The following is a 14,207-nucleotide window of genomic DNA, read 5'->3' as shown; positions in this document are numbered from 1 at the left end:
CAGCTCAGATATACATCAGCAGGGACCAGCTGGAGACAACTGAGGACACAATACAATAGCGTCCATTAAAGAAGCAGCTAAAATGCACATGAAAAACCACTGGGAAATATAATACAAATGTCAGGGCATTTTCAATATACTTGAAAATGGCAGGTGTTAGACTCTTGTATCTAATTTGCAGCTGCACAATATGGGAAACTATGTCCAAATAATGTTCCCAGGGACTGGGAACCCCAAAGCACATAATGCTGCTAAGATCTGGAGCTACCCAGATGTCTCACAGCCACAGCCTGGATAATTGTGCCCCTACCTTCAAGATCCTCCAAGGTCAGATCTTAAGAGAGATTTCAGGAACTACAGGGTTGCCTGTAATTGAACTTTCCCCCACCTCCACCACCACACTTAAATCCAGGAGTCAAAAAAGTAGGCCCTGAACTCTGTGTGTTCAGGACAGAACCCTATCCCAAGATGGTCTCATCTTCATAGGTAGGAGTGAAGATGGGGACCCAGAAACTCTGAGCAGTCTTGACAAGCCTACCCTCATGCTCCCTGTTATCCCTCCTTAATTTAGTCACCACAAGAAGCCAGGACTCCCAGGTCATCTGTCACCCAGAAATGTTGATCTCCAAAAGGTAACACTTTCCATTAACCACCAGTTCTGTCCCCAAGCCCCACCAGATTCCATACTGTCTTCCTTCCTTGCTTTCTTTTCTGCAGAATATTCATCATTACACACACATATCTGAACTAATGCATATTTGCTTATCTGTCTCCCCCATCAGGATAGAATTTTTTTCTGTTTTACTCATTGCTGTACTTATAGTTTCTTAGCATATAGTAAGCCCTCAGTATACGTTTATTGTGTAAACAAGTGAATAAGTGAGTGAATAAATTCTGCCCGAAGCTGTGAGTATATTACATCTAAAGGCCAATTCGTTGCGTTTGACTTCTTTCTTCTTTACTTGCTTTTAATGGAATAGTGAGCTGATGCTAGAGAGTGCATTCATTTGCTAGCTCTCAAAATGAAGATTTGATGCCTCTAAGAAACCTGAGACAGGAAAGCTGTCTTGCATAAATCTTTCATTAGAAAAATGACTTTGGATTTTGTTCAATTAAGAGACCAGATATTTTGCCTTCAGTCCATATCATCATGGACTCTCAGGTCTTTCTCATAAAGTTGATGAACAGCAATAGAGGAAGCTTAACACAGTGTACAAGCGATAAGCCTAATAAGGGATATGATTGAGAACTGATAAGAAAATAAAAATTTTTAAATAAGAATATGAGGCTAGAGTTGCTCCACACTTAGCACATAGGAGGCTCTCAAAACCTATTTTTTTAATGGATAAATGAATAGATGCTGACATGTCTGAAAGAGGGGCAATAGGTTAATTAAAAAGTCATCTATTTAGTAGCAAAGAATTTCACTACTTTTAGGCCTTGTTTTCATTTCTTTGAAAGGCCACACTTCAAAATGGTACAGGATCATTTTAAAGGATATCTACATGTGCCCATAGTAAACATTAATTAGAGGCCATATAAATCATATTAGTTAGAATATGGTAACAAAATAAATTAACCAAATGATTTTGGGTGTATATCATTCTCAAATGTATTAGTGTTTTAACAGTCTTCATTAAAAAATGATTCAATGTATGCTTTGTTTATAAGATACTGCTTACTCTTTCAAGTTCTTAATTTTAATTATTCTATATCTTAAGAGAAGACGTTGTACAGTAATAATGATGTTGCTTGCCTATGAGTCAGGAGCTATGGGTTCTACCCAGGAGTGTGGAATGGTTAAGTCCTAGGGACTCTGCCATGAACTGATTGCTATGGCTCATGCATTTAGCAAACTAATTTATTTAAGTTTTGGAATTTGAAATATATTATATGAAAATTTAGAAATTATGCTTTACTAAACTTTCTGCCATAAACTTAACAAAGAAAAATCCAATAGGCTGTATCAATATTCTGCATTGGACATTAGTTTGTCATAGAGATTAATATCGGGATCAGGATCCAGGGTAGAGATGTGACAAATAAAAATATTAATGAAGTTTTTTCACATCAAAATGAAAAGGTGAGATGGGCCAGGATTTAGGTCTATTTTAAGCTGCACAACATAGAAGCTGACCAAAGATTCCTTTTCTTCTAAGTACTATTTCGTTTGTCAACTCTAAGTGTTCATCTGACCTCAGGCCTTATGTTTTCTTGACAATAGAAGTGGCAACCAATTTATGATTGTATATTTGAATTTATTCAAGTATGTTTTAATTTCTGAGAGCTTTTGTTTCACAGAACCATAAATTTCTTGAATTAGAAGCTTAATGTTCACCAAACCCATCTACCTTTAGGAATAGCATAATCTAAGTTTATCTAATCTAATCTAATCTAAGTTTCAATTTCTTTAGAGAAAATTATTACAGACAAGAGAAAGATTATAGAACAAGAAATTCCAGAAATTGGCATGTTTTCTTCTTCTCTGCTATTGACAGTACTTTGGTTGATTGACAGTGTTGCTCATACAGTTTTTTATAGGTGTTGTGGTCCCAAGAATGTAAAAAACACATGTGTAAGGCTTTGATGATGGCATTTTTAAGCTATCTCATGTTGATAACAGAAGAATTTTAATAGCTTTGTTATATACATGTGTACTTTAAATAGGAAAATGAAATTGGAACTTGAAAATGCATCCTGTTGTGCTTAGCCATAAAGTCAAAGCGATAGAAAGAATTTAATCACAAATGAGATGCTACAGCGAAGTGAATTGAGGAGGAACTTAAGGTTTTCATTTCTAATTGAATTTCTTTCTAATTTCTTTCTAATTTCTTTCCTGCCATGAACACCAGATACTTAAAGATTATATGCCATTTTACATTTTGTAGTAAACACAGAGTAACATATAGATGTTTATCTCTGTAGGGAATGCCATCTACTTCCCTGTAACTATTATTGAGTATATACAATTAGCATACTCTATGCAATACTGGAAACATCCTTTGTTATTTAGAAGGCATCTCCTAGCTTGCATAATATTTTGCCCCACACCTAGAGCAACATGATCTTTTTGTGGAATCCATAACATGAACCAAAATTCTGAAATAATTTCTTTAGGGCAGCTTATCAGTGTTACTTTTTCCAGGTGCCGAGTGGTATTCCTGCTAGTATCATTTGCATCCAGTTTAAAACTAATGAAAATCCAAATGGGAAAGGGGAGATGGGAAAAAGAGAAATCCCAAATCTTAGTGGGTCCTCTTATTATGCTGGAGGGAAGAGGGCTGTGATGCCTCTCTGATAGCGGCAGCGGAGGAAATGAAGCACTGATTGCAAGCTACGTTTGAGCTGAACATTAATACAAGGGAAATCAACATAATCCTGATTACCGCATGTGAGAAACAGATGCCACCCCCAACTCTGCAGATGTAAGTGCCCGCTTAGGACAACTGGATGGGAACAGCACATAATGTGTGCACTTACGATAAGGAACATATAAATTTTGGCATAAACATTAGGTGTTGTTGTTGCTTAAGGGAAAAAAATTCCCTCCTAATCAGCAATAGCTTGATGCAATTTTTAATAATATGGTGTGTTATTATGACCTAAACAATTAATGTCTGGACGTGTAGCCCTACCTCATACTCATAACCACCTCCCATACACATGCACATACTCATACAAATATATTCATTCCTAATTGTTCTTGAAAATTTATTTACCTTATGACTACTTGAATAGTTTCAACATCACTCTTCTTTCTTTTCTGTTCTGGAAGCCCCCTCCATTGTGTTTCTACAGCACAACATTTGTCCAAATCAGCCCAATGAATAGGCTATGAGCAAATGAGAAAAGTGGCCTTGTCTCATCAGTAACTACATTCCTGCACCTTATCTAATTACTGGCACAAAGTGATTTTTCCTACCCTTTACTCTTCATATGATAGCATTTGTTATGCCTTCTAAAATACTGATTGTGTTTCTAAGAAGACCACTCTGAAGAGCAGGATAAAAATATATTAGTCTAGTATTTCTGTTACGTTGAATTTAACGATTTGTCTATAGATTTGGTCAGAAAATAAATAATCTCCTGATATTATAACACAATAAAGAAAGTCAGAGAGGTCCTTTAAAAGACTTGCTACTAGATTTTTTTTTTTTACTGTTATTGGGGAAGAACCAATGTAATGTAATAAATGGGTAAAATGATATAAAGATACAAATGTAGTATCAAATTGACAATTTGATACTTCTGAACGTATGTACATATATAATACTTATATATACGTAAATATTATATATCAGGAGGAAGAACTTAGATTATAAACATGACAGAATGAAAGAGAATTTGAGACATTTCATCCAAACCTGCCTCCTATACAGCAAGTATAGTTAGAACATAAATGAAATGTATGCTGAAAACCTCAGGGCAATGGAAATGAGCCTTAAATTACCTCCCCACAACCACCTAATCCTTCTCCCCATCTCCCCCTCTCCAAATCACACAAATGACATCTCTAACCTCCACAGTGTGTCAGATTTAGGAGTTATCAAATAGAATACGGGCAGAGTAAAAGTTTGTAATAAAAATCCAGCTTTGTGTTCACAGATTGACTGAGTTGCTGCCGGAGAAGGTGCCTTGATAAAACCTCACAGGGCCTCATTTTTGGCACATCTTTGACCAGTTAGGCGGGCCCAGATTCTGCCCATGCTCAGCAATTCCTCATTCCTCCTAGGAAATTGTTCTGCCTCTTCCACAGCTCCTCCTCCTCCAATCAAGGGTCTGACACTGCCCATTGACCACGTTTATTTTTCTGCCTTTTGGCACCAGGAGCTTGTCTGTTGTAGGATAAAAGTGGAATTCTCTGCTGTCTGCAGGGCTTTCCCCAGGGAACAGAGCATGAAACCCAAACTTATATATAAAATCATATCCTGTTTGCAAACATCATATTCCCTTTGCTTCTCACTAATCTGGTCCTGTAAACCCCAGCACAGCTTGAGAGCCCATTCCTCATCTAAACAAATGCCATAAGCCCCTTTATACTTTTACAACCATGTCAAAAAATAATATTGCCTGCCAATAGTGATGTGATTGGAGTTGCCTCCTCCGAGCCATAAAAGAAGTGCAGAGTCTGTTATCAATTTCTCTAAGTGTATCATGGGAATTATGGGTCGATTCAGTTCCAAGTTATAAATGACAACTCAAAAGCCGCAGAAGTGTTTGAAGTTGGGAGCTGATGACGACATTATCATAAAAGCCTGCTCGTCCTTGCTTTTGTGGTTTTTTTGTGGCCTATCAAGTGAAGAGGGAAAAATAAAGCTGAGAAATGATTTCAAGATTTCTTCACACAGCAGCAGGTCAGATGGCTAGAAAAATGATCACTATTTTTAGTGATATACCCTTAGGAGTGAGAACTAAAGTGGTCCTGCACTGGGTTTTATTTTCAGAGTCCCTTAATTATTTATGCCATTATACAATGACCAAGTCCTGCGATTTGGTAAAATGCTCTCTGCAACTGATGCATTTTCTGCAGTGCAATCACATATTAATGAGAAATGAGTCATGCCCTAGTAACTAACAAAATGAGAACCAAACACAAAGAAATTAGAAACCCTTGAGATTGTTGCTCAAAGTGTAATTCTGGAAAATATACCTGAAAGAAACTTAAGTATCATTTGCCCTTTGAGCAACGTAGCCAACACTGTCAAATTTTCATATGCAGAGTATACTTATCATGATGAGCACTGGGTAATGTACTGAATTGTTGAATCACTATATTGTACACCTAAATCTAATAAAATACTGTATCCTAACTATACTGGAATTTTAAAAACTTTAAAAAAGTATTATATACAATTTTAGGGGCAAATTTAATAAGAAGTAGGGATTTTCTGATTTCACAACATCCCAGGTATTCTCCTCAAAATCCAGTCAATCCATTAGCCTTCAGCAGGTATATATTAAAGCCATATAGTAGCAAGTATATATTCCAGGAACTAGAGTTTCCTTTAACAATTGGGGAGCATTAAGTATTTTAGGATTCAAACTAATGGGTCCATCTTAGATGATCTGGACTAGATGAGTGCCTTAAGACAGGGCAATTTCAGTGGTTTCCAAGTTCTCTGGGAAGAGAGCTTATGAAGTTGGACCACTCTCGGTTCATACTGGGTATCTTTGTATACTCTTTATGTCTAGAACTGTCCGAAAGGTAAAAATTTAGACTGGTAGAAACACAAAGGATTCAGAATTTCTCTTAGGACTTATATCAAAATCCAAAATCTGAGGGGTAAGGAGGTTTCTGAATGCCTCAGAACACAATTTGGTCTCTGGAAGAAAAAAAAGCCAAATCAAACTAGTTTTTTTTTTTTAATTTATTTTTTTTTTAATGTTTATTCATTTTTGAGAGGAGAGAGACAGAGACAGAGTGTGAGAAGGGGAGGGGCAGAGAGTGAGGGAGACACAGAACCTGAAGCAGGCTCCAGGCTTTGAGCTGCCAGCACAGAGCCTGACGCGGGGCCCAAACCCACAGACTCTGAAATCATGATCTCAGCAGAAGGCGGACACTCAACCAACTGAGCCAACCAGGCGTCCCAAACTAGTTCTTTACAGTTTCAACATGGACAAGCTTGCGCATGCACATGCATGCATAACACACACGTTCACACTCACCAGTGTGAACCTTCAGAAGACCAATAGGCCAATCTAATAAAGAGAAGTGCCTCTCTCCAGCCCTCTTCAATACTGATGAAGTCAAACTAATCCAGTCTTCCTCCTCCCCTCTGTCTGCCAAAGCTACATTTACCTACCACCACTGCTGTCACCAAGGATTAAGACAGTGTTTGGAAACATTATGAAGGACTTATTTTATGACACTCACTTTGCTTTATGTTGGACATACAGGGACAAAAGCAGCAGTGACCCTTCATTCTTTGGGCACTTCTAAGAATTTACTAGAACAGTTCGAGCTAAAGAATAAGAAGCTACCTTGGTATGAGTTTAAGCAGTTTGAATAGAGGTACTTTGTGTTCAAGGGATAATATAGTATAGGCACAACCCAAGTCAGACTTGGGAGGTGGATCCTAAGGAGCTGTCCTCATTTCAGCTCTGCGTCATGTATTAAATGTAAAGGAGTGGGAGTTTGATGACCATCACTCTTTTAACAGCTTTGATTTCCTCCCTATCATTGAATCTTCTAAGTAGCCATTAGCTTTGTTTCATTCTTTGCCTCATTTTCAGGTACTCAGCCATTCTCTTAAAATGGGCACTTGGGATGTTAAAAAATGACAAAGCCAATGCCATCCGTTGTCAATGAAACCTAATTTAAAAGTCAGTTTATCCTCTGCTTTCTAGAATAATTTTGCAAGTTCCTGGCTTCACAGTGGGTTTGCTAAAAGTAAGGAGGGTTTAATGTAGGATAGTGATTATACTGAGCTCAAGGTCAAAAAGTGAAGCTCACTGGTGAGCTGCCACAAAAGGAACATTACATCAGCCACAGTGCTGCAATGCTAGGCTCCAGGGACTAGCCTACTGAAGACAAACGGCATGGAAAGAACAAATAAGCTCTTTTAGAACTCCTGCACATGGACACGCACATCAACCTCATACTTTTAGACTTTTACCCGTTACTGTGTGACTTCAGGAAAATAAGGTCATTTCTCTGAGCCTTCAGTTTCTCATCTGCAAAATGGTATTAATAACTATTTTACAAAACTGGTATAAACCTGGTATAATGTTAGCAAACTATAAATTCCAAGCAGATTTTGGTTCTTGTAGCTGCCATTTATATTTCTGAAGAGGATAGAATCATAGGTGAAGAAACAAAAAGATTATCCTTGTTAAATCTAGAGTCACTACAATGAAAGAATTAACCGAAAATATGTATGATTTCCCTGTATAAAATTTAGTGATAGTAAAATATTGCCTAAAATATGGCACACACAGTTCTTTCCCTTCAATGTCCAAGAAACTTAATTGACTTAAATTCCTCAGTCCTTGAAACCTGATCTAGAAATATGCTCTCCTAATATGACTTAGTACTTAGTTCTACAAGATGACAACTTGTTACTGGTAAGGGTTAACTGTGAATAGATTGCAGGTTAAAGGATATGTTCTAACCATCCACCAAAACGTAGCATGTTTTCTTCGTATATTTAAACAAATTTGTCCTTGAAATGTGGTATAAATATGCTGGGTCAAAAAAGGCTTTGTTAATTATTGGAGACAAAAATGGCCCCAGGGTTCACAAATAAAGTGTGCCACAATGCAAAGCACTTTGTGAAGTCTATGCCATTTTCACCAGGAATATTAGGTATTTGCGTACTCAGTATGAGTCTCTTGAAAATTGAATTCTGCTGCAAAACGGTTGAATCCTTTTGTGTTACCTTTTTTCCAGCTACATAAGTCTAGCAAAGTTGGCTTTGTGGATATGCTATCTGTGCAGTCACACAGAACTGTAGATTTAAAAGGCCCCACACTTGGATTAATTCACTGTTGTCACCATCTTGAAATTCTTAGTAAGTTTTGCACACAGGGATATGCATTTTCATTTGGAATTGAGCCCTATAAATTCTGTAGCCAGTCCTGAAGTTTATGATAACTTTTACTGAGAAATGGCTTTACCCATAACCACAATGATAAATCAAAGGATTTTTTTTTTGGTAGTTTATGTTATTTAAAAGCAGCAAACAAACTCATACTTACCCCAAGTCCACCACAAGGTAATGAAGAAAAGAACTTTTGAGAGGCATCACCTACACATTAAGAAGACATGAAAAAATATATAAATTGGGAATACAATTATAATTTTAAAAATTTTGGTGTTTAATAACACATGATATGTCATATAGTATTTATCACTTGATTCAGAAGAAAAGTAATCAAATTTTAGATATGCAAGAACTCAAAGCAAATGAATATAATTATTACATGTAGAGTCTACTGTCCTATGTGAAAACACACACCTATGAAATTTGAGTCTCCAGATTGTTTTGGCTAGCCTACACATCAATTAATATATCATAATATGTTTTTTATTTATAGTTTACTTAAAATAACTAAGTTATTCTGAGTGTATCCCTCTAAAGTGATGTCTTAAGCCAAAGTTTCTGAAATACAATGTCCTTTTCTTAAAAAGTTTAAATATTAAAACATCTATTCAAATACACAGACTTATTAATTTTTACTTCAGATATAACTAAGACAAAGTATACTTGTCTTAAGTATAAGCCTCTTCAAAATCCAAATTTTTAAAAATAAAAACACTATAAAAAGGATAACCTTTGGGCATCTGGGTGGCTCAGTTGGTAAGCATCCACCTACAGCTCACAGTTTGTGAGTTCGAGCCCTGCATCAGACTCCGTGCATACAGCTCAGAGCCTGGAGCCTCCTTTGGATTCTGTATCTCCCTCTCTCTCTCTCCCTGCTCCTGCTCGTGCTTGTGCTCGGTCAGTCTCTCTCTCTCTCTCTCTCTCTCTCAAAAATAAATAAATATTAAAAATTTGTTTAAAAGTAAAAAGGATAACCTTTTGGGGAAATCTATACAATATAAACACATATATATCTTCTTTAAAATATATACCAAAATCTTACCTGTGATTGTCTCTTGGAATTGGTATTTCATGGAATTTTTAATCATTTTGTTCACCTGAATTTTTATTTTCTACATTATCTAGTACATTAATAGAGAAAACAAAAATATTTACTCCCTAAACCTCCTTGCAAAGTAATTAAAGGAAAAGGCAATGGTCATTTCTGTATCATAGTCCAATGGCTCTAAAGTGACTCAGGTCAAAGATGTACTGATCACATGTGAAATTAAAATATATAATATTGTGCATTTTAATGTCTGAACTCTTCATTCCACAGTCAGTAAAAAGGGGTAATATTACAATGTACTAAATGTACTAAAGAAAATTTAAAGTAATTTTTAAAAATTATTAAACTCCAAGAGAATAAATGATAAGCTGCTTAAAGAGAATTTTTATTTAGTAATGTTTATAATAATACAAAACAACCAAATAATCAATAATTTAAATTTAGTAATGTGTAAAAAATTTTTAATTCACTGAACTGACTGGGTTTATTTTTTAATAATATTATATTGCCTTATTCATGGACTCAGATCTGGCTAGCCACAAGCTAATGAAAACTGGTACTAAGAACGACAGGAATATTAATGCAAAGGAAAACCTTACACTAAAAATGATTGGAGAAAATGTTTTTAAAGTGTCACCTTACACAGTCTAGAGTACTTAAATAGACAAATGGTGCCCATTTTCAAATCTAATCATTTTATAAGCTATAGATGTCTTTCAAGATACAAAGACTGATAGGTCTGGTTATAATGAACTTTTATTTAAATCCTTCCTCCTAAGTCCAGAACATAACTATCAAAAATAGTAGTATTACTTTAAATCATAAAATCATACAAGTGAATGAATTTCAATTAAATATGCATGCACATTGACAGACAGCTCCCACCTGCCAATCTGTGGGGTGGGGGGCGGGAAGGGGAGGCTGGGGGAGAAAAAAGGATATATACAGTGAAAGAAAGGGATAAAGAGAGGGAAGGTATCTTGAGGGTTATAAACTTCTATATATTTGTACATGGCAGCTTCAGTCTGGTCTTGAAGATAGAAGTAAAAAGCCACAAAAATTTAAATTTCACACACACACAAAAAAGGATGAAAGGTTAAACTTTTTAAAAAAAAGAGATTATTCACTTAGAATTTGAATTAAGGAAAACAAGTTAAGTTTCTGGATTCACAAGAAAAACTAAGGTACTTCTAAGTGTCATCAAAGTTGATTTTAGTGCTTGACATTAGATCTAACAATGCAACAACCCTGTTTATCTTTCTTTACTCATGTAGCTGGCACATGAGTGCCAAAAATATTGAAATTGCTTCACTGATCCCTGAGAGGTGTCTATGGAGTTCCTCATGTGTATCTAAAACTAACTCTAAAATCATCAATTGTATGAATATTATCTCACATTAAATACTAAAAACTAATAATATGTGGCCAATTTATTTACATTAAAACCATAAAAACTACCAAGATATGGAAGCAGCCCAAGTGTCCATTGATTAGTGAATGGATAAAGAAGATATGGTATATACAGAGAATGGAATATTATTCAGTCATAAAAAGAAACAAATCTTGCCATTCACAATGAAAAGGATGGACTAGAGACTGTAATGCTAAGTGAAATAAGTCAGTCAAAGAAATACAAATACCATATGATTTCACTCATATGTGGAATTTAAGAAACAAAACAAACAAGCAAAGGGAGAAAGAGAGAGAGAGAAAGACAAACCAAGAAACAGACTTTTAATTATAGAGAACAAACTGATGGTTACCAGAGGGGAGGAGGGTAGGGGAATGGGTTAAATAGATGAGGATTAAGCTGTGATGAACATCAGGTATTGTAATGAACTATTGAATCAATGTATCATACACCTGAACCAAATGTAACACTATATGTGAATGAACTGGAACTAAAATAAAAACTTAAAAAAAAAGCATGGGGATGGGTGCATTCCAGTAAAATTTCACTGATGGACAATGACAAAAAAAGAAAAAGGAAAAGAAAAAAAGAAAACAAACCTGTAAAAACTAAGCTATTGATACTTGGTGTTTTCATGGCATACATCATAGGAAACTCCTTTGTCCAGGTTCTAAATTATAGTTTGGCATTTACTTGTAAATCATTAAATTTTTAAATTATATATATGTCGACTATTTTGAGAAAATCAGTTTTGCTCAAGTGTAAAATTTCATTACAAAAACAGTGGTATTGCCATGTTTCATAAGTAAACCAGTTTGGAATTGCTGAAGTTTATTTCCTCCTTTCTCTTAAAATGTGGAATAATGGGGACGCCTGGGTGGCTCAGTTGGTTAAGTGTCTGACTTTAACTCACGTCATGATCTCAAGGTTCGTGAGTTTAAGCCCTATGTTGGGCTCTCTGCTAACAGCTCAGAGCCTGGAGCCTGCTTCAGATTCTGTGTCTCCCTCGCTCTCTGCCTTTCCTCCACTCATACTGTCTCTTTCAAATAAATAAAAACATAAGAGAATTTTTAAAAAGTGGCTGTTCGGCAGCTTGATAAAATGTGGAATAACGATTGTTTGAAACACCTCTCAAACGCTTATGTGTAAGTTTATCCCAATTAAATCCAAAGTACCTAGTCATATGCCTTGATTGATTTATCCTTTAGACCATATTTAATTTTTAGACCATATTTAGAATTTTAACAATTAGGAAAGTTTTCTACTGGTTTTCTCTTAACTAAGTTAAACAATTATCAAAATGGACACAGCTTTTTATCTTTAAATACATGAGTATTTTGATCTCATAAAACCATGAAAGTTCAGTTTGCTTCAACTTTGTGGTAAAATAGGTGTGATTATTAAATCATGTTAAAATAAGGACATTTATTATATGGTATCCATAGCAAAAGAAGTACTTTATGTAAAAGATCTGCATGTGCAAATATTGATTCCTTCAAAAGAATTCAGAAAAAAAAAACATATAGATTATATGTTTGGAGTGACTTGCCTTTATATTAATTATATAACTTCAATTCTACTATACAAAGTATTTCTCATCATCAAATTTTGAATGTTTTCTAAAAATTGAGTAGTCTTTATGCGTTCCCATTTCTGTCAGTTTCTCTCCAAGCTACCACTACCCAGCATGCATGCATTCACATGCTCACACACACTCACCCATATGCCTTTACTTCACAAATTTAGGGGTGCCTGCCATTTGTTTTAAAAGGCAGATTGTAAGCATTATAATGGGTAACTGTTAATTTCCCTTTATAATTGCTTTCTAAGATGCCTGCCTACTACATGTCATATACTTGCTTTTGAATTGCTTAGGACCAGTTAACATAAATCACGTAGAAATTGCATTAAATTAGGTGAAAGAGTCCAATAGTTGGGATCTGACATAATAGGTTTGTTTGAAAGAAAGGGACACGGAAAAGTCCTAAAATACCCTTTTAGTTAAAATACTTAAAATATGATCCTTTGGCATACATTGCTATGTCATGTATTATTATTCCACTATAAAAAGTTATTAATAAACAATATAATTAATATTAGTTGCTCCAGCTAAATATGGTTTTGTCACAAACTGTTTTCTGAAATCTTCTGTTTCTATCACTCATATAAAGTTTATGCAAAGCTCTGCAACATAAATTTTATTTTAATATCTAATGGTAAATGTTTGAAAATTATATATTAACTAAAAATTGTGTTTATTAGTCTTACACTTCTGCTATCTACTTAACTATTTAATTCCATAGTTAAGGTATGCATTAAATAGATTATACTAAAATTTAAAATGCAATCTTACAATAAAATGTAATGTTCTAGGTATAGTAATAATGAGTTGGTACAGTGCCTTTTATATGTTAAGGTCAAAGTAAAAAACTAAAAGACACAAAAGAAATTGGAAAGGTGAAGATAAAATTGCATGAAGAATGTGAAAATCTTTATTTATTTTAGCTTAAAAATGTAGACAAAGCCAACAATGCATGTATTCTCATAAGATAAAACACAGTGAACAAATACTATTCAAATATAGGTTAATTTAACAGTAAACATCATAGAACTTGCACTGTCATTTTTTCTAATGCAAGATTTTCTTAATCTATGCTGGTTTCTATTGTAAAGGACTCATTCCACAGAGCAATGCTGTTGGAAAAGCTGATTTTTTTGTCATACTGCTTGCCAAGTATTTTGAACTGACAACAGCATTGACTAATGATAGTGCTGGAATGTGCTATTCTCAGTAGAATGGAGACCCGTACAGACCTAGGAGTGTTCTGGGGTCCAGCTTCTGTCCATCCAGAGGGTTGGTGCCATACAACAGTGAGTGATGTTCAGAATGAACAAGCTGTATTTCCTCCAGGCTGGCTTTTCGACCTTGAATTCGCTGAAAGAAAATAGCAGAAGCCTACAGTACTCCACTAAAAACATTTAGAAGAAAGTAAGACACAAGTCACATTTAAGATGATTAATAATGAACTGAGTTTCATCATGCTGGAATGTGACACTGATTTGCTTAGTAAAGTACCATAATAATATTTGAAAAATGAGTGCATGCAAGGTTCAGAGTCTATGGATTGTTTATGCCTATGCCCAAATGGGCAACTGACATAAAGCATATTGTTCTTTGACATAAAAATAAGTCTATAACAAAGAA

General features: G+C 35.0%; 1 protein-coding gene across 14 annotated transcripts in view; it reads right to left on the bottom strand.

The window, feature by feature from the left end:
- The window catches only part of HDAC9 (histone deacetylase 9), a 944,501-nt gene that overhangs the window by 259,867 nt on the left and 670,427 nt on the right, over positions 1-14,207 (bottom strand). For all 14 annotated transcript variants that reach the window (XM_045495014.1, XM_045495020.1, XM_045495015.1 and 11 more), the window contains 2 exons: positions 13,817-13,937; positions 8,698-8,747 (listed from right to left, as the gene is read on the bottom strand). In XM_045495014.1, the coding sequence (XP_045350970.1) occupies positions 8,698-8,747; positions 13,817-13,937 (171 nt within the window). The remainder of the gene's footprint in view (positions 1-8,697; positions 8,748-13,816; positions 13,938-14,207) is intronic.

This window comes from Leopardus geoffroyi, chromosome A2, assembly GCF_018350155.1.
Source record: "Leopardus geoffroyi isolate Oge1 chromosome A2, O.geoffroyi_Oge1_pat1.0, whole genome shotgun sequence".
NCBI lineage: Eukaryota > Metazoa > Chordata > Mammalia > Carnivora > Felidae > Leopardus > Leopardus geoffroyi.
This window is presented reverse-complemented; position numbering and strand designations above follow the sequence as displayed.